General features: G+C 41.6%; 1 protein-coding gene across 2 annotated transcripts in view; it reads right to left on the bottom strand.

The window, feature by feature from the left end:
- The window catches only part of ARSB (arylsulfatase B), a 115,905-nt gene that overhangs the window by 37,266 nt on the left and 59,100 nt on the right, over window positions 1-19,539 (bottom strand). The window contains exons 5-6 of one of the 2 annotated variants that reach the window (XM_061619961.1): window positions 10,810-11,053; window positions 7,662-7,732 (exon numbers count right to left, since the gene is read on the bottom strand). The exons of the other annotated variant lie outside the window; for it this stretch is intronic. Coding sequence (XP_061475945.1) covers window positions 7,662-7,732; window positions 10,810-11,053 — 315 coding nt within the window. The remainder of the gene's footprint in view (window positions 1-7,661; window positions 7,733-10,809; window positions 11,054-19,539) is intronic. 2 annotated transcript variants of the gene reach the window in all.

Here is a 19,539-nt window from a genome sequence, read left to right as displayed (position 1 = left end):
GAGTCACTGCCAGTTCAGACCCCATATGTGAAATTATTTTTTTTTGCCCTGACATGCATCACTTTGCATTTGTTTACATTGAATTGCATTTGCCACTTTACTGTCCGCTCACTCAGTTTGGAAAGGCCCTTTTGGACCTCTTCACAATCCCTTTTTGTTTTAACAACCCTGAACTATTGAGTATCATCAGCAAACATGGCCATCTCACTGTTCACCTCTAACTCTAGATCGTGTATGAACAAGTTAAAAAGCACTGGTCCCAATACCAATCCTTGGGTGACTCCAATTCCTATATCCCTTCATTGGGAGAACTGTCCATTTAGTCATACTCTCTGCTTCCTGTTACTTAACCAGCTTCTGATCCACAAGGAGAGCTCTCCTCTTATTCCATGACTCTTATGAGTACTCAAGATTTTTGGTGAGGTACCTTGTTGAAAGCTTTTTGAAAGTCCAAATACACTATGTTAACTGGGTCACCTCTATTTATATGCTTGCTGACATTCTCAAAGAACTCTAATAAGTTAGTGAGACAGAACTTACCCTTGAAGAAGCCATGCTGGCTCTGTTTCAGAAAGGCTTCTTTTTCTAAGTGCTTGGTTATTTTATCTTTAATTCTTTCCACCAGTTTTCCTGGGATAGAGGTTAACCTAACCAGCCTGAAATTTCCAGGATCCCCCCGGATCCCTTTTTAAAGATTGGTGTTACATTTGCTACTTTCCAGTCCTCAGGTTTGGAGGTAGACAAGTTACCTATTTTTGTTAAGAGATCAGCAATTTTGCATTTGAAAACTCTTGGATAGATGCCATATGTCAGCATTTATTTTGTCTGTTAGGCCTAGAACTTCTTCTCTTGTCACCACTATCTGCCTCAGTTCCTTAGACTCCCTTCCTTCTAAAGTTAGTTCAGGTAAAGTGATTTGCCCTCTATCTTCTGCTGTGAAAACAGATGCAAAGAATTCATTCCGATTCTCTGCAATCTACTTATCCTCCTTTAGCACTCCTTTGACTCTCTTGTCATCCAAGGGTCCAACTGCCTGCCTGGTACCAGTCTCCTGCTACTAATGTATTTAAATATTTCTGTTGCTGGTAGTCTTTTATGTTTTTAGCAATGTGCTCCTTAAATTCTTTTTTAGCATTTCTTATTGTCTGTTTGCATTTCTTTTGCCAAACTTTGTGTTCCTTTTTGTTCTCTTCATTCAGACAAGACTTCCATTATTTTACAGAAGCCTTTTGCTGCTAATAGTGTCTTTGACTCTGCTTGTTAACCAAGTTTCCTATTTTGAAGTCAAATGTAAACATGTTGGATTTTCTTGGCAATTGGCCATTTACATGTATGTTAAATTTAATAGCACTATGGTCACTGCTCCCAATCAGTTCAAAAACACAACTCGTACCAGGTCCTGAGTGCCACAATATTAAGTCCAGGGTTGCTGGCCTTCTGGTCAGTTCCATGACCAACTATTCTAGGGCACAGTCATTTAAGGTATCTAGAAATGTTACCTCTTTATCGTGACTGAAGCACATATGCAGCCAGTCTATGTGAAGGTGGTTTAAGTCACCCATTACTACAACATTTCCTCTTTTGGATGCTTCCTTGATTTCATTCTTCATCTTAAGATTTCCCTGAGTACTTTCATCAGGGGGATGATAACACATCCCTAGTACTAAATTACTCTCGGAGCCCAGTATTATCACCCACAATATTTCTGTGGAATAGTCTGCCCCTTTGGGGATTTCTAGCTTGCTGGACTCAGTGCCCTCTTTGATGTACAGAGTAACACCACCCCCAGTACGTCCTTCCTACAATTTACATCTGGAGACAACCAAGTCCCACTAGTTCTCTCCATTCCACCAGGTTCCCATTATGCCCACTATATCAATGCCGTCCCATTTGCCCTCAGAGACTTCTAACATTAGTGTGTAAACACTCTCTTCAAGTGTCATTGGGTTTTGGCCTGTGGTGTTTTGGCCTCTCTGAATAGTTATCCTGTGCCTCTGCCCTCACAATGCCAAATTTTATGCCTCCCCAATGTAAGTTTTCATCCATTTTTTCATCTTCATCCCAGGGGGGAGATTTATTGTGAAATGGACCTTCCTCAGTTCCTGTCGCCTCCCCCCCCCATCAGTTTAAAAGCTGCTCTGCCACCCTTTTGATCTTAAGTGCTAATAGATTGGTTCCATCCTGGTTCAAGTAGAGCCTGTCTCTTTTATACAAGTCTGATTTGTCCCAAAATGTTCGCCAGTGCCTAACAAATCCAAACCTTTCTTCCCAACACCATCATCTCATCCACACATTGAGACTACAAAGCTACACTCGTCTAGCTGCTCCTGCACATACAACCAGTAGCATTCCAAAGAAAAGCCACTGTGGAGGTCTTGGTTTTCAGCATACTACATAGCAAATTAAATTTTGCTTCCAGGACCTATATTTCCCCATGCCATGGGTGCTAATGTACACCATAACCACTCACTCCTCCTCAGTACTATCTGCAAGGCTACCTAGATGAAGGGCAAAATCAGCAACCTTTGTGCCAGGCAAGCAATTAACATTGCAGTACAAACATAAGAACATAAGAAGAGCCTGCTGGATCAGGCCAGTGGCCCATCTAGTCCACATCCTGTTCTCACAGTGGCCAACCAGATGCCCATGGGAAGCCTGCAAGCAGGACCTGAGTCCAAGAGCACTCTCCCCTCCTGCGGCTACCAGCAACTGGTTTTCATAAGCATACTGCATCTGATGATCGTAGCAGAGCACAGCTATCATGGCCAATAGCCATTGACAGCTTTATCCTCCATGAATTTGTGGTTTGTACATCCATCACACACCCAACTATCTATGTTCCTAATGACTGAATCACCTGCTACCAGGATCCCTCCATCTCCCATAGAAGTATCCTGGGCAGTAGAGGACAGCAGCTCGTCCTCCAAGGAATGGGATCTAAAGGATCATTTCCCTCTTCCTCAGAGTGACACTTTCCTTTCCCGAGGCCCTCATTCTCCATGGCAGCAGGGATGCAATCATCGTGGGAGTGAGACACAGGTAAAATGTCTCCAAAGGCCTCATGTACCAACCTCTCTGCTTTTCTCAGCTTTTCCAGGTCAGCCACCTTGGCCTCAAGGGAACAGACTTGTTCCCAGAGAGCCAGGAGCTCACTGCACTGTGGACACATCCACAACTTTTCTCAAGCAGGCAAGTAGTCATACATCTAACACACAATGCAGAACACTGGAAAGCTCCCACACACACACACTTGCTACCTACATAACAGTTCTTGTCATTTATTGAGTTTATAGAGTGACAATATAGAGTAACAATATCAGGTCTAAGATACAGATGTGATCTTAGCTGAGCATATTTTATGCTGTTATGTTTTTTCTTCACCTCCACTCCACACTTCAGAAATGGGCTGAAACATCTGAAGAAAGTACAATATATTCCAAGAGAGGCTCCAGATGTATCATTTTCTGTGGTGGACTTGAACCTACATATTTGGCTCAAATAACCTTGCTTCCAAAAATCTACCATTCCAACTGTGGAAGACATGACTGTATCAAGACAGATATTTTTGAGTGCCTGAAAAAAAATATTGACCTATTCAATAGTTGTGATGCTTAGCCTTAGACTCATAATCTGAAAATAGGTTGACTATTTTGAAGACAGAAAAGTATGCTTCTTATAGCATTCAACTTAAACAGTTGTTTCTAATTTATTTGTCAAAAACATATTTAACTTGCTAAATGATCGTGGTTGAAATTAGAACAATGAAGTATGTAATGCAAAGCAACTGGTCCCTTCAATTTTCACCCAGGGAAGCCTGAAAAGCTTGTGATCTAACAAACTGAATGCAGCCCACCTGCCATGCATGTGGGTCCAACAAGGACTTGGCAAATTTGCCATTTTTGTTACCTGTTTGGAACTGCAAAAATGGGGGTTGTCAAGCCCCTGGAAGGTTACAATACATGGCTGGTGGGCTGCATTTCACTTGGAAGGTTGTAAGTCTTGGGGGAAATTGGAAGGAATGATTATTTTGGACTCTTGAAAGAACTTCCACAGATACTTAGAAAAAGAAATATTTTTAAAAGGCACAAATTAACAGAACTCAATGTGTTTGAAAGTAATGTTGCTTCACACATCTTTGTCTCTATCTAAAAGGAGTAAACATTTGCACAGATTGGAGCTGTGCTCATGTTTCCCTGCACTGAGACTGATCTGGGACAGATTTTGCTCAGTTCATCAGTTTGGTGAGAGGGCGGAATCAAGATCTCCATTCCCCTTTGCTCAAATAGATGCTTACAGAGTACCTCTTTGTTTTAGTTTGATGTGTTTTTTAGTCCAGGAAAATGCATACCTTAAACTGCACTAGACAATTGATTCATCCAGCTCAGTACTGGCAGCATCCCTTCAGGATTTCAAACAGGGTTTTCTCCCAGTGATAAAGCTATTGGGGACTGGACCTTCTGCATGCATAGCGGATGCTCTACCACTGAGCTATAGCTCTCATTATGGCACTGAGATACAGATGCCTGACATCCATCTGCTATGGTGTTTCCTTCCAGTGGGGAGGGGCAACAATGCTGATCTGGCCTCCTGGCATGGATGTCACTGCGGCTTACCAGGAGGGAGAAGGGAGAGGTGGCAGGGAGGTTGGCGTAGTGCAGACGCCCCGGGAAAACCAGTCTGATGCTCCTGCCAAGGCATCCACACCATACCAACTTTGCCCTTTACAGGAAGTTGCCATGACGCCTACGCTGGGAAGCCAGGTAAGCACTGCTGGCCACTCACAATTGCTGGTAATGGAAATAGTTGCTTAAGCTCTGGTCTTTGTGTTACCCACAAAGCATGTGAGAATATTCTCAGAGAAGAACTAGCAAATAATGCAGATAATTCCTATAAATGTTTTATAGGAAGGATGGTTCCAAAAGTGTCGATATATCTCAATGAATATTAGTCTCAGGCCTGACTGCTGCTATATATTCTTTTGCAAGAAGAAAAATGTGGAAAGGATGGCCTGGGTAGCAGACGTTGATGTGAGACAACTTGCAGAAAGACAAAGGATGTCAGCAGGGACATAAATAAAGATGAAGCAGTTTTGTAATGTTTTAGTGGATTTTGTTTTTCTTAAGTGACAAAAGGTTCTGGGAAGAGATGCAGGCCAGTCATCCAAAAGCTTACATTGTCTTGAGATACAATATATTGCTCAAAATCGAGCCCAGGAGGTGTTGGGAAGAAACACTGTTCTATGTAAATTATCCTTACAGAAAAACACGAAGAAATTTGTATCCTTGCAGTGTATGCACGGGGGGGGGGGAATCAACAAACTTTGGCATTGCTGAATTAATGCTGAGAGCAAATGCCTGAACTTAACAGCCTTCACTGAGTACTGCAGACATATTCATTTATGCAGCAGGGTGTTGTCTCAGGCACCTCAGCTGGGTTCAACTAGAACCGTTGAAAATGAATGTCAAAACAGTAGCTGTATTAGAAAGTAACAGTCCTTATGGGAACCACTCGAGCTGCATCAGTCTGCATAGTATCCAACAAGTTGGCACAGCCAGGCCTTACATCAGCCAACTTGAAGTACTGACCCAGCTAATAACAGAGCATGTACTCATGTTGCTTCTATACAGAGAAGAAGCTGGTCTATACACGTACTACATATAAAAATGCTGGTAAATTTTGAATTTGATAGGAAGGCAGCTTCCTATGTATGGGATTGTAGCAGTTCAGCAGTGATGGAAATGCACTTTACACATGCCTAAAAGAATGCATCCATGTAGCAGCAGGAGTCCTGGAACCAAAAACAAGGTCTGTGGCTGAACCCGGGTGAAGTCTGCTTCAAATTAGACTATTTCATCTGCCTGCCACAATGATGTCTGACTAGTAAATTAGCTACATAGCAAATCGCTTGTCTATACCAGCTATTTTCTGTGACAGGCACATTTGATTATTAGAGGGATGGGCAAGTACCTTAACCATTTCAGCTATATATTGAAGGATGTTGTAGTATTAACACAGGTGTATCTGCTATGGACCAGAGTTATGGTCTGAAAGCACATGATGCAGCAACTTTGATGAAGCTAAGTAGATCTGGGTCTGGATGGGAGACTGCCTAGAAACCTTATAGATGCCATCTTGAATGGTGGTATATAAATACAACAAACAAAATATGGAATAATGAAGAGCAAGTCACCCATTATGTATCATCTCACAGCTGTGCCCATTTTCTTGGGAGCAAAAGTTGTCACATGCTGCAAGCCATTTAAGGGAGTCCCTGCAATACATGGCCCTAAAAGAACCCAGACAAGTGCCCATATAGGCAAGGGGAGGCCTGCACAGCATGTGTCTTCCAGGCTATGCATACCATGCCAGCTAGTCCACCTGGCTTCATAAAAAACTTTTTGCAGAATCTGAAAGACGAAAATACATGTTTGGAACACTGTGTAGGACTTTGGAGTCAGCATGTTTTTTGTCCTGGCTAGGAGGCACAATACATTTTATTTCCATCCCCCCTGCCCCTCCTCTCACTCACTCCTGTCACTCACTCACACACTCACTCACACTCACACACACACAATTGCTCATCCCCTATGCCACTTGCCTGCAATTGCTACAGGGAAAAGAGCAAGAAGGAATGAGGAGCCCAGGCTCCCATGGAGTGCAATCCCAGGTCAGACACTCACTCCTTTGCCTCCTCCACCAGGGGGGAGGATCAGTGGAGGCTGGTGGCTCTGATGTCAGTGGCGCAGTTAATCTGCTCTGGATTTTAGCCCAGATTTTCAAGGAGCTGTCCAAGGTGCAAGGCAAAGCACCTTGGAGAGCTCCTCGAAAGTTCAGACTAAAACCCGGAGCGGATTCACTGCCCCACTGACATCAGAAGCTGAAAGGGATCGTGCAAAGCAGCACAGTGACAGAGCCTAGGGAACAGTGTCAAGGAGGCTGCCATCTGTGGGTTTGGACACCACTTTGTTGTTACATAGTAATTTCATTAAGGAACTTAAGAGAGAATATAAAAAGGACATGTTCCAAAGAACATTTTCTTAAACAATCCCCACACTGAAAAACTTAGTCTCTGGCAAAATAATAAAAAAAAAATAGCTGGGCAGAGTTGTAAAACAGACAATGTTTAGAAGTAGAAGCAGAATTGGCAAAAATCTCTAACTCGTGATTACAGCATAAAAGCAACCATGGGACTTAGAACTTCACAGTCACATATGAACTAATGCTTTCCTCTCTCCCCATCTGCAAGGTCAACAGTGGTGCTTTATTATACAAGAAATGGCATAGCACGTATACAGACAGCTATTAGAAGACAACTGCTACTTCTCAGTACTGGAGGCATTTGGTGCTTGGCAAAGTGCCCTTCCATGTACCTGAAGCATGTGGTTATCTGTCAACAGCTCCACGCTCTGAACTGCATTATGTTTTACATATGAGTAGCTTTGGACCACAAGAGAATGCAACAAACTCTGGGAATGATTTAGAGTGCAGTTAACCATGCTCTGGAGATGAGATCACTACAACACTTTATGGCAAAGTGGCAAATGGCTGGTGTCCAGCCTGATATTCTCCACTCAGAGAGAAAAATAAAAAATACATTGATAGGGGAAAATCCTGGCCTTAAGGGGATCTCTAAGAGTTCCAGCAATTCATGATAGACTCACATGGAGATGGATCCACGAAGATTGGGTCTATGTTATGAAGCAGCTCCTTTCTGGGGGATGGTTTTCCTTCACTAGAACAAAGTTTATAAGGAAAGGCATTAAATGTCATTCTACACTTTAACAGAATGCTATTTCAATTGTTCCTTTTGTGATTCTCTCAAGAAACAATGGAAGTCTCTTAACCCAAAGTTGTGCAAAGTTGTCCTAAAATTTAAACATAATATTGCTAGTCCTTCGTTTGCATTGAGAAATCAGTACCCCGATTTATCTTATTTCTGTATTTTAGGATGTGTACATTGGTGAAATCCAATATCGCATAAGTGGACTTTCACTCACACAACAGGGCTTCTCCTTTCCCTCTTCCCTTCCCTTTGCACTCACCAAATCTGCTCCAGAGAGCCCACCAACCCTCCAGAGAAGATTTGAAGGGCACAGGCAGGGGGACTGCAGGTTAAAGGAGAGAAAGTGGAAGTCCTGTTGACAAGTGGAAGTCTGTTCTGCTTGTGTACGGACACCATTAGGCGTCACACACTGATTTTCTTTACATAAAGTAGAAACTCAAGGAAAACTCTAGCTTACGGGCCAATGAAATCCAATGTTAGTCATACTCAGAGAAGACTCATTTAAATCAAGGGACAAGTCCACTTATTTCAATGGTCTACTTTAAACTGGACCTCACCCTATGGAATTAAAGGTAAAAGCTCAGGAGGCCACTTTGGGGAAAGAGTTCCAAACCTGCAGTGCCATCACTGAAAAGACACCAAAGTCAACAAAAGTTTGCCCTCATGGGAAGTGGATCAGGGTCTTGTTTAATTGGATGGGGAAGGGATGTCATGTGGAAGAAAGCACCCCACAAAGTACCCAGCTCCCTAGATACATAGGGCTTTATAAATTATAACTAGTAGCTTGACTTACACCTGGAAACTGACAGGCTATCAGGGCAACCGGTATGAAACAGGTCTTTAATGCTTCCAACAACAGAGAGAGAGGGAGGGGAGGGAGGGAGGGAGAGAGAGAGAGAGAGAGAGAGAGAGAGAGAGAGAGAGAGAGAGAGAGAGAGAGAGAGTGAAATAACTAGCTGTGCTAGTTGCAGCTGTCAAACATTTTTCAAGGCATGATTCTGGCCCAATATATGCAAGATTTTTACTTGCTTTTTTAGGAAACAGTACTTTATCAAGAATGCCTTGTCCAACCAGAATCCTGGTTGGTTTGTGGCACTTGGGAAAGTTCACAGAATCAGACTGCTGGAGAATGGTTCATGCAGTACAACCCTTTGTTCCAATACAGGAAGATATTCAATACCCAAAGCATCTCTGGAGATGCCTGTCCAACCAGACAGAATAATGAAAACATCACTCCAGGCAGGCAAAAATAGTTTAAATAGCTTTAATAGAAAGCTGTTGTAAGTAACTGATGCATGACAGAATCAAGCAAGGAAGAGACTGTGGTCAATTTCATGTACTCTGTCTGTTGCAAAACTATAATTGCCCCAGATGTTCTTCTTCCATGGGGGGTCTACTAATAATTATGTACACACACTACATGTCTCACACTTTTAAAACCTTAACTCAAGCTATTGAAAACCCAGCCATTATATTTTCAATAAAATACTGCTGCTGAAACTATTTTCTGCATTTCTGATAGCTTAATTAAGCAATTTTCACCTCTCTCAATCTTGTTTACTCTGTGATATTGAAATCCAGTTACTTTTCAACCAAGCCAGAATGTATCTGTTTACATTGTGAAAACAGCCAGCATTCAGGGGGATTCTGGTTAGATTGCAAAAAAAAATAGGAAATTATATAGGGAAAAATTTAGAAGGTGAAAACTTGGTCATGAGTAATTAAAATTCATTAGACTATTGGCAGGAAAGGTTCTGATGGATAATACAGTGGACATACATCGCGGTTGCATGAACTTGTCTATTATATGCAGTTGGATTGTCATACATTTAAGCAAATCCACTTATAGCAGCAAACATTCAATAATTTCTCACAACCTTCCCATGAGTTACATGGATTTCTGAATATAAGGAAATGAGGTGTCACACAAAATGTTTGCTCCTTGTTTCAGCTAGCTCACTTTAGTTTACATGCCACACTCCATACTTCCCTCTTTATTTTATTTATTTAGAAAAAAAGTATAAATCATTTCATTAAAATAAACAAATAAATCTCTAAGCAGTACGCAAAAATACTGTAAAATAATTATTAATAAAACACAGAAAAAAATTGACACTGAAAAAAATAAGTATGGATAATTAAATTATATGTCTGAGTAGCCTTGCTGAAATAAAAAAGTTCTCAGCAGGCATCTAAAACAATATAGTGAGGTTGCCTGCCTGATATTAGTGGGCAGGGAAATCCAAAGCCTAGGTGCTGCCACACTAAAAGATGTGGAATGAACATCATGTCGCACTTGTAAAAGTGCAAGTTGCGCAGATCCAAGTGGTCACGTAGACACATTGGGGCAAAGTGACCCTTCAACTGGTCTGAAGTTGTTAAGAGCTTTTATGTACCAATAATAAAACCTTGAACTTGGCCCAGTACTAAATTTGCAACCAGTACAGATCTTTGAGCAGAGATGTAATATACTGACAGGATCTCACCCCTGTCAGCAATCAGGCTGCAGCAGTCTGAACTAACTGCAGTTTCCGGCCCAAACTCAAGAAAAGTCCCACAAAAGTGCATTACAACAATCTAAATCTTGAAGTTACCACTGCCTGGACTACTGTGGTCATCCTATCCAATCCAGGAACAGTCACAGCTGTTGTACTAGCCAAAGCTGGTTCAAGGTGTTCCTAGCCACTAAAGTTACCTGGACCTCCAATAGGGTTGCCAGGTTCAATCCCTGAGACTGATCCTGTATCTTTAGGAGAAAAGAAAGTCAGCCAAGTGCAGGTGTTCTTGCAACACTGTAATGGAAAAAACCACAAGGTAGAATTCTCCCTCCTCCCTGCACAACTTTTAAAGATACAAAAGACCTCTTGGAGGCTGGGCCTGGCAACCAAGAGGTCTTCTATATCTTTAAAAGGAAAGCAAAAAGCAAGCAAAAACAAACAACAATGGTGAGATAACACTGTACTATTTGAATCACGAGATGATACAGTAGTATTTTCTGAGCTAAAAAGAAAAAAAGAATAGGCTACCTGAGTGTTTTCCATATATCAAAGCCATCTAAAGGCTTTGTGCCATTTGAAGATCCACCAGCAAGCTTCACCAGAGTGGGCAGCCAGTCAGAAATGTGAATGAGGTCATGACTTTCCACTCCCTTCCGTTTCAATAAAGGACTTGCAACAAATCCAGCTCCTCTCACTCCGCCTTCCCACAGTGTCCATTTTCTTCCTCTTAATGGCCAGTTATTTCCACCTGCCAGAGTTTGGCCTCCGTTATCTAAAACATATTGAACAATAAGTGCAAGGAGGATCCCAGTGAAATATTTGTTGTATACACGTATGTAATTCTTCAGGTGCATTTTTTATCAGTAGCAGACACTAGGGTGGAGTGGCAGTGCTCATCTGACCTCCTGACAGTTGGGTCACTGCTGGTGACCAGGAGGGAGAGTGGGAGGGGTAAGGCGGTGGTGGTGGGTCAGCACTGTGCAAATGCACCTGCAGAGCCAATACAGGGCTCCCGCCAGTGTGTTTCCACAGAGCCAACCTCCTTACTACCTTGTCCCTCTCCCTCCTGGTAAGCATCAGCAACTCTGCTGATGGGAGGTCAGGCAAGCGACGGAACCCCATTGCTACTGGTTTTTATTAAATAATATACCAGACAAACATTCATAATCAGGGAATGCAGGGCTGTGTCTTAATAAGGAATGCCCATAACTCAGTGGTAGAGTACAAGAACTGGCATCTCCAGTTAAAGAATCATGTCAATAGGTGCCGGGGAAAATCCATGGCTGACCTTGGGGAACCACTGCCAGTCAGAGAGTTAGACAATATTGGGTTAGATGAACCAATGGTCTGGCTCAGCATAAAGACAGTTTCATATGTATTATCCAAGATAACACAATTTCAACCATTTCACTTCAGAATGTACGTGTTTATTTAAAACCTTTGTTTACCATTTTTCGGCCACACACACACACACGCACACACACACACGCATGCACGCACGCACGTATGTAAGAATGACTGAGTGACTGACATGTAATGGGTTGTATCCAACACTAATCCTACTGAAGTTAACAAACATGACTTAGATTCATAAATTTCAAATGGATCTACTTTGAGTAGAATATAACCCAATCAATAAAAACAAGACATATAACTATATATATTGTTCTTCATAACATGCTCTGGTCAGCAACATAATTCACTGAAATTAAATAAGAAAAAACCACACAAGCACATCTTCACACAGCCTGAGTTTAAAGCTAAGCAATGAAAAATTATTTTTTCACTTCAAAACACCAGTTCTCCATCTTTTTATAAGAGATCCTATTGCCTTTACTTGTGATATACCTCCCACTGGGAAATTTATCCTACCTACTCATGGCCCTATATTGCTCTGCTTTCAAGTTAAATGAACTGCAGTAAGTAAGTTTTCTTTTCTTACAGGGAGAAAAATCATACAGTATTTTGTTGCGATTTAATGCTCATTAAATAGAGAAAGTAAATACCAACATTATTTTATCCTGACGTGAGTGTGCTGCAGTTAGGGCTGATTAGAATAATTTTGATTGGAATAATCTATTAAAAAACTTTTTAATTAACTGAAAAGGTGCTCCCAATTCATTGGGCAGTTTTAATACAAATAGTAACAAAAGTGTAGATGTCAAGCATAATCTAAAATAAGCTTTCCCCATTCTCTCTAACACAGGAGGCAAATCTTGCCTGTGATAACACCCAGTATGACATGCACATTGTCTAAACACAAAGACTGGATCCAGAGCTGCCTTTCTGCAAATCATCAATAGCCTTCAGGCTCTGCAACCTTAGGGACCTCCCCCTCTTTTACGTACCATCGTTATTTGTAAATAAATCCTCTAAATGACATCCCCTTCACTTTACTATCCATGTGTGAAATCCAGAAAGTAAAGACACACCTTTCCACAAGACTCCCCCTGTCCTGTTGCCTCTGAGTTGTTAATATTATTGATGATGATGATGATAATAATAATAATAATAATTAGTCGCTTGTTAGCCAAAGGTCTCCAAGCAACTAATGACATGGTTAAAAACCAAAATAAACATATCATACCATAAAACAAAATAATAAATTTTGTATTAGCACACTAATACAAACATTGTCTTAGCCTATCAAACGCCTGGGGAAAAAGATAAATCTTGACGTGGCACCAAAAAGATGTCAATGAAGGTGCCAGGCGGACCTCACTGGGGAGCACATTCCATAGATGGACAGCCAACTGACAAGGCCCTCTCCCTTGTCACCACCCTTCAAGCCTTCCTCAGAGGGGGGACCTGGAGAAGGGCCTCAGAGGAACAGCTAAAGGTCCAGGTAGGTTCATTTAAGGAGAAGCATTCCAGGATATTGGGGTCCTGAGCCATAAAGAGCTTTATAAAGTCAAAGCCAGCACATTGAACTGGGCTCAAAAGCATACAGACAGCCAGTATAACTGAAACAGAATTGGTGCTGTTATCTGTCTGCCTTGAACCCACCAACATTCTGCACTAATTGAAGCTTCCAAACCATTTTCAAAGGCAGCCCAAAATAAAGCTCATTGCAATAATCCAACCTTGAGGTTACCAGAGCATAGATTACTGTGGCCAGGTTATCCCTGTCCAGATAGGGCTGCAGTTGGGCTGCCAGCATAAGCTGATGGAAGGCACTCCACACCACTGAAGTCACCTGTGCCTCAAACAACAGCAATGGATCCAGGAGAACCCCTGAACTATGAACCCACTCCTTTAGAAGGAATGTGACCCTATCTAGAGCAGGCCACTCTCCACTCAGCTGGTCAGGGGATTAACCCACCAACAGCATCTCAACTGTGTCTGGATTAAGTTTCAGTTTATTGCCCTCATCCAGTTCATTACTGCACTGATCCTTGGGGAATGATTAGACTAAAAATTTAAACAAATGCACAACCAAATAATTGTCTAACATGTTACAAGCACACATTAAATCAAATGCTTCTAGGCTAACACACACAAGAGGATAATCGTGCCAATAGCCATGAAACCCCATCCCTCATATGGCTCCCATGGCCTTTGGTAGCTTTTTCTGACTGAGTATGTGGGAATCAGTACTCAGATCTATCACACTACAATATGTGCATTGGCAGTATAGAATTTATTGCTATTCAACACCGATGTCTGTATTCTAGACTGTGTGCCAGATTGTAGGTGAATTGCAAAATCAGCAATCCTTTTTCAAGTTAACATGCTCACTGAGGTCAGTTCTGAAATTCCCCCTCCTAAACTCATAATGATCTAATGTAATCATGTTTACAGCAAGGTTCCTTAATGCAAGGTTCTCAATGCTCAGGGAATGATGCACAGGAAAACATATAAATCAAACTCATTCGTAGAATTAATTTTGAGATTATTCTGCCATATTTCTCCCTAGTTCCCCTCTCCTCCTTCTCTTCCTTCAAATTCCTCCTCAGCAAACCCACCTTTTCCACATGAAGTTTTGTCTCAACCATCAGGTTACATCAATTGCATAGTTTTCAGACACACCATTTAAAAGTTATCTTAGGTGGCTGGTGGGGGGGAAGGGAGGGAAATTTAATGCTTCCTTTTTCAATTGTGATGGAAATCATCTCCCATTCTGCAATTTGTGATGGGGGAAAGCTCCCATTAGTGCCAATGAGAGCTTTTTCATCTCTCCTGCATGTAGGATTAATTTAGTTCCCACAATTAACACAACAGTCTAGTTAGGCCAAAAATTCCATCAAGCAGACATTCCAAATGATACAATTGGATGAAGGAGGCTTAAAACAATTACACCCCTTTGTTTTGACTCATGGATATTCTTTATTTTCCCATCACCTGATGTTTCCTAGCTGAATGAGTCATCTCCATTGAAAAGGACTGTACTCAATATCAAGTGAAATGAACATTCTGATGGTGGTGATTTGATGGTTGATGCCCATATATAAGCCATCTTGTGATGTGTCAAGCCACAGAGTTACAATCATGTACATGTGAACCAGTCAGTAGTTCTCTGATAGCCTGTAGTCTACAAAAGTCGTCTTGCAGTGGCTAAAATATTTGCAGTGGATGCCATACAGGCAGGAGCTTCTTATTCACCTCTATGAAAAAGAAACACATTGGGTTGGATCCAGACTAGGTGGGTTGCACTTGGATCCCATTGAAATCAATGTAAAAATTACACATGACTCAGTTATTTCAATGGGAACTAAGTGCAACTATCATGACTGTGGCTAAATTGGAGAACACACGCACTGCATGCAAAAGGTCCCAGGTTTAATCCAGGTCCTATGTGGAACCTTGGAGAGTTGCTGCCAGTCCATGTAGCCAGTCTGAGCAAGAGGGAGCAATGGCCTGACTTGGTACAGTGCAGGTTCTTGGTTCCTATGCTATTGGAAATGCCAATGAGCACATGGAACATTTCCCTCTCATAGGAAAAAAAAATCCTATGGGAACAGGAATGTTGATCATGACCCCAGAGTTGATCATGTTTAATGGCATCTCAGGGCTTGCTGGAAGTGCAAGTGTATCTCAAGCAGCAAGTATGCTAACAGGGCAAATAAACACGAACAATTTCATTTCACGTTGTCAACCAGACTGACATAATTCCTTTAGATCCGGCTCTTTAGATCTATGGCAGATTAACCAATTTGTGCTTTAGGCATACATACCAATCCCAAAAATTTTCACCTCAGACATGTTTGATACAAGCTAAAAATATATCCTGCTAGAGAGATCAACAACATGCCTATAGCATTGTAGCAGACATCGCTTCATATTGCCATTTACACACACCATTACAAAGAAAAGGCTCCTAAGTGTCAAGCACTTTCTATGTTTGTGATTACTAAATGCATAACTGTGTAAATAAAGACAGAATGAACACTTCTGCAATGAAGTTCCACTCTTCTGAACTGCAATTAGCAGCTGGATTGGGAACCTAGTCAACTGGCTTTCCTGATGCTCAGAAGAAAAATGCATGACATATTCAAGGCTGCATGCTGAATTTACTCCTAAGTCTGAATAGCTAAAATAACACAGTGATTAACTTTCTCCTATTTCGGTTCATTTTCTTATTTCGTTTGTTTCCTCCAAATCTATGGAAGCAGTCCATATGGCCAACTGTTTAAATCATCTGCATTGCTTGCAGAAAGCTTCTTCTGTCCCTCCAACTGACATCTAAGAGCAATGGATTTCTTTTCATTTCCTCTACAAAAAGGTGGGAAATCAGACAATTGGTTTAGAACTTTTGCTGAAAAGTCATCAGTCATGTACTTTGGACAGATGTTCCTGGTGTCCGTAGACCTGCTTCAAGGCTTTTGAGAATAAGGACCTTGATTGAATTTTAGTGCTTAAAAATGTTGTTTCTTGTACACTCATGAACTTTGACTGCCCATTTAAACTAAGTCACCTCTCTTCCCCTGCTCAGCAGAATAGCATCTGTTCTTTAACTCAATAGTTTTTTCATATTTTTCACTTCATATCTCTGAATCTGACAATATGTATAATGTATTCAGGTAATGGTGTTTTGCTGAAGGTCTTATATGAATCAATAAAGCAGACATACAGCCACTTTTCTGTTTGGCTCCATTCTAAAGACTTGCCAGGTACCTTGGTACAGAATGAGCCCATGAAATTGCAGAAAAGACAGTGATAACTAATATAAACTGGCTTATCAGCATGAATATCTTTTAAGAATTGCAAGGCAACAAAACAATGAATGCTTGATCTGGAATAAATCAACACGATTCGGCAAGAATCTGAAAAGCTCATGAGCAATCTTTGTGCTCTCTCGTATGATCCATTGTCATATGCATACATGGACAGCTGAAGATATCACAATAAAATAAAAACATCCAGAAGTACATATTTAAAATTGGACACCTTAACTCCCCCAAACTATAATTGTAAATGGGTTTTTAAAACTGGACTTCTCTCTCTCTTTCTCTCACACACAGATAGATACAATGTACATGAAGAAAAAGGGAGATTTTTTTCAGAAAGAATGGCTGGTGGTCAAGATGCCATTAACTGGGTAATCATCTTGATATAGTAGACTAGATTCAAGATGACAGGCCATAATAAAATGTCAATGATAACAGGTAAGAAAGCTTCAAAGGCCTCCTAAAGAACTTGAAGTATGTCTACTTTCATTAGGAAAGTGAGCTATAGTTAGCTAGGTTACTGCTGTGTGTATTGACAAAATCGTCATGAATTCCTCATTGTGTGCCTCTGAAGTAATTTGATCCTCTGCCCTGTTATTTGAAATAACAACAACTTACAGTTCTAAGCCTCTCTCCACAATGGTGGTAGAACACAGGTAGAGCTGTATACACTGTGCTTTTCAAAGAGAAAAGCAAAAGCAAGTGTAATTAACCTATAAAATAAATCTAAATACTGTGCCAAGGAAAACTGAATGTGGGTGCATGTATCATGCAAATTAAGCAAATTTACTTCACCTCTCATTAATTTTATTTATTGTTATTTATTAATTAAATTTATATTCCACTCTTCCTCTCAAAGGAGCCCACGGCAGCAAATATAACAAAATAATTTAACACCAACAAAAAGAAAAGTAAATGTATTCTGTCAATCTCTATATGTAAGCATTGCCTTTGCTGGATCTGACCAAGGTCCATCTTAGTCCAGAATAGTTCCCCCCCCAAAAAAAAATGGTTAAAGAGATAGGTTAGCATATGTTGTTGCTTGGCATGATGATGACCATTGTGTTTTTGCCCCTAGCATCTGGTAACATTGGAAATGTACTGCCACTCAACACAGCTGTTCCATTGAGTTGTCATTGCTAATAGCCATTGGGAGATCCTCCATGGATTTGTCTAGCACAGGGATGAGGAAACCTTTGGCCTTTCATTTGTTGTTGTACTATGGGCTATCAGCCCCAGCCAGCCAAGGATGATGAGAGTTGCAGCCCAGCAACACCTGGAGCCACAGGTTCCTCAATCCTGGTCTGTCTGTCTATCAAATTTATATCCCAGATGCTTTTTCTGCAGCCCAGTTTCCTGACCAATGTTTTCAATGGGAACAAGTGTCTGGACATTTTGCTGGGGGACGTGGGAGGCTGGAGAAGAGGAGAATGAGGGAAGTGTTTAGCTCCCTCTTCCCATCTGCTGCCACTGGAGATCAGGGTCTCTTAGCTGTGTGTGCTGGAAAGAGGAATTGTCAATGCATCTCTGAATGAGCTCAAATACCTCCTTTTTATCGAGCTTGTGGTAGGATAGGATGTTCTAGGCACTGCGACTAATCTTTTGTCAGCATGGACACCCTAGAAAGTGGAACCCCAATCCATGATCTGCAATGGCAGTGGCACAGCACCTGGCGGGAACAGCACATGCTGTGAGTTCTTCGACCGCCACCTGGGCGTTTTCACCTATGTGCTACCACATGGGCAAACTGCACTGCCCCACCGACGTCTGCGGGCCGCTCTTTGAGGAGGAGCTAGCCTTCTGGGGCATCAACGAGACCGATGTGCTGCTGGATGACCTACCGGCAGCACAGTGATGCCGAGGAGGCGTTGGATATCTTCGAGGCACCCGACCTCATCACCAGTGAGCCGCCCCCTGAACCCGACGACGACGATGAGCTGGCTGCCAAGCACCTGGGCATCGAGGATGTGGGTACCGTCAGTGCCTCCTCCTCCACCAATGGCTCCCCCCTCGACGGCAAGGGTGGCTGCTGGAAGAGGCTCCAGCCACAATTGTGGGTGCACTTTGAGGACTCCTACTCTTCCTGAGCTGCCAAGGCTCCTGATAACCTGATACCCTAAGATGCAGTTTACTTAGCTTGTGCGTAAATCCAGCACTGGCCATCCGCTATTCCATGTCTTACTATCTGAGCAACACCGAGCTCTTTGCCGAGTACCTCGCTCTCGAGCAGTACCAAGCTGCCTCTGCCACAGCGGAAGACACAGAAGGAGAAAAGTTTTTCCTCTGTTCTTGTTGTATTGTATTTGCATTGTTTTTGTTGCATTGTATTTTTACTGTATATTTTTTACTGGTTATTTCTTATGTAATTTTTTTTGTAATATGTTTTATAATGTTTTGTTCACCACTTTGGGGGCCTTTTGGCCAAAAAGTGGTATATAAATAAACTATAATAATAATAATAATATCCCACCCTTCCTCCCAGAAGGAGCCCAGGGCGACAAACAAAAAACTAAAAACACTCTAAAATGTATTAAAATAAAGCAACTTTAAAAACATATTAAAACAAAACATCTTTAAAAGAAAGTTTAAATAAATAAATACATCAACGGCTTGAAAACTTCTTAAAAAGGAATTCCAGCACAGATGCAGACTGGGATAAGGTCTCTACTAAAAGGCTTGTTGAAAGAGGAAGGTCTTCAGTAGATCATGAAAAGACAACAGAGATGGTGCCTGTCTAATATTTAAGGGGAGGGAGTTCCAAAGTGTTGGTGCAAGCCCTTTTATAAAACCAAATTGAATTCAGTTGTGACCTGCTGTTTGGGAGAATGTTTTTGGTCCAACAAATGCCTCTGCTAACAGAAAAGGGGAGTAAAGTCTCTGAGTCCCCTGAAAATCTGTTGTAGAGAGTAAGGAGGCCATAATATAGATGGTGGCACAGAGTGCTGAAGAGGGAATCTGCAAAACTTGCCTCCCCTCTTCTTTTGTTCGTGGAGCCTTCCACCAGATCAAAGACTCTCCCATTAATAAAAAGACTCCTTCCAATTGCAGAAGGGAACAGTCAAGCACAACCCCCTCTAATGAACTGGCCATC

Source organism: Rhineura floridana, chromosome 1, assembly GCF_030035675.1.
Source record: "Rhineura floridana isolate rRhiFlo1 chromosome 1, rRhiFlo1.hap2, whole genome shotgun sequence".
NCBI classification, from domain to species: domain Eukaryota; kingdom Metazoa; phylum Chordata; class Lepidosauria; order Squamata; family Rhineuridae; genus Rhineura; species Rhineura floridana.
This window is presented reverse-complemented; position numbering and strand designations above follow the sequence as displayed.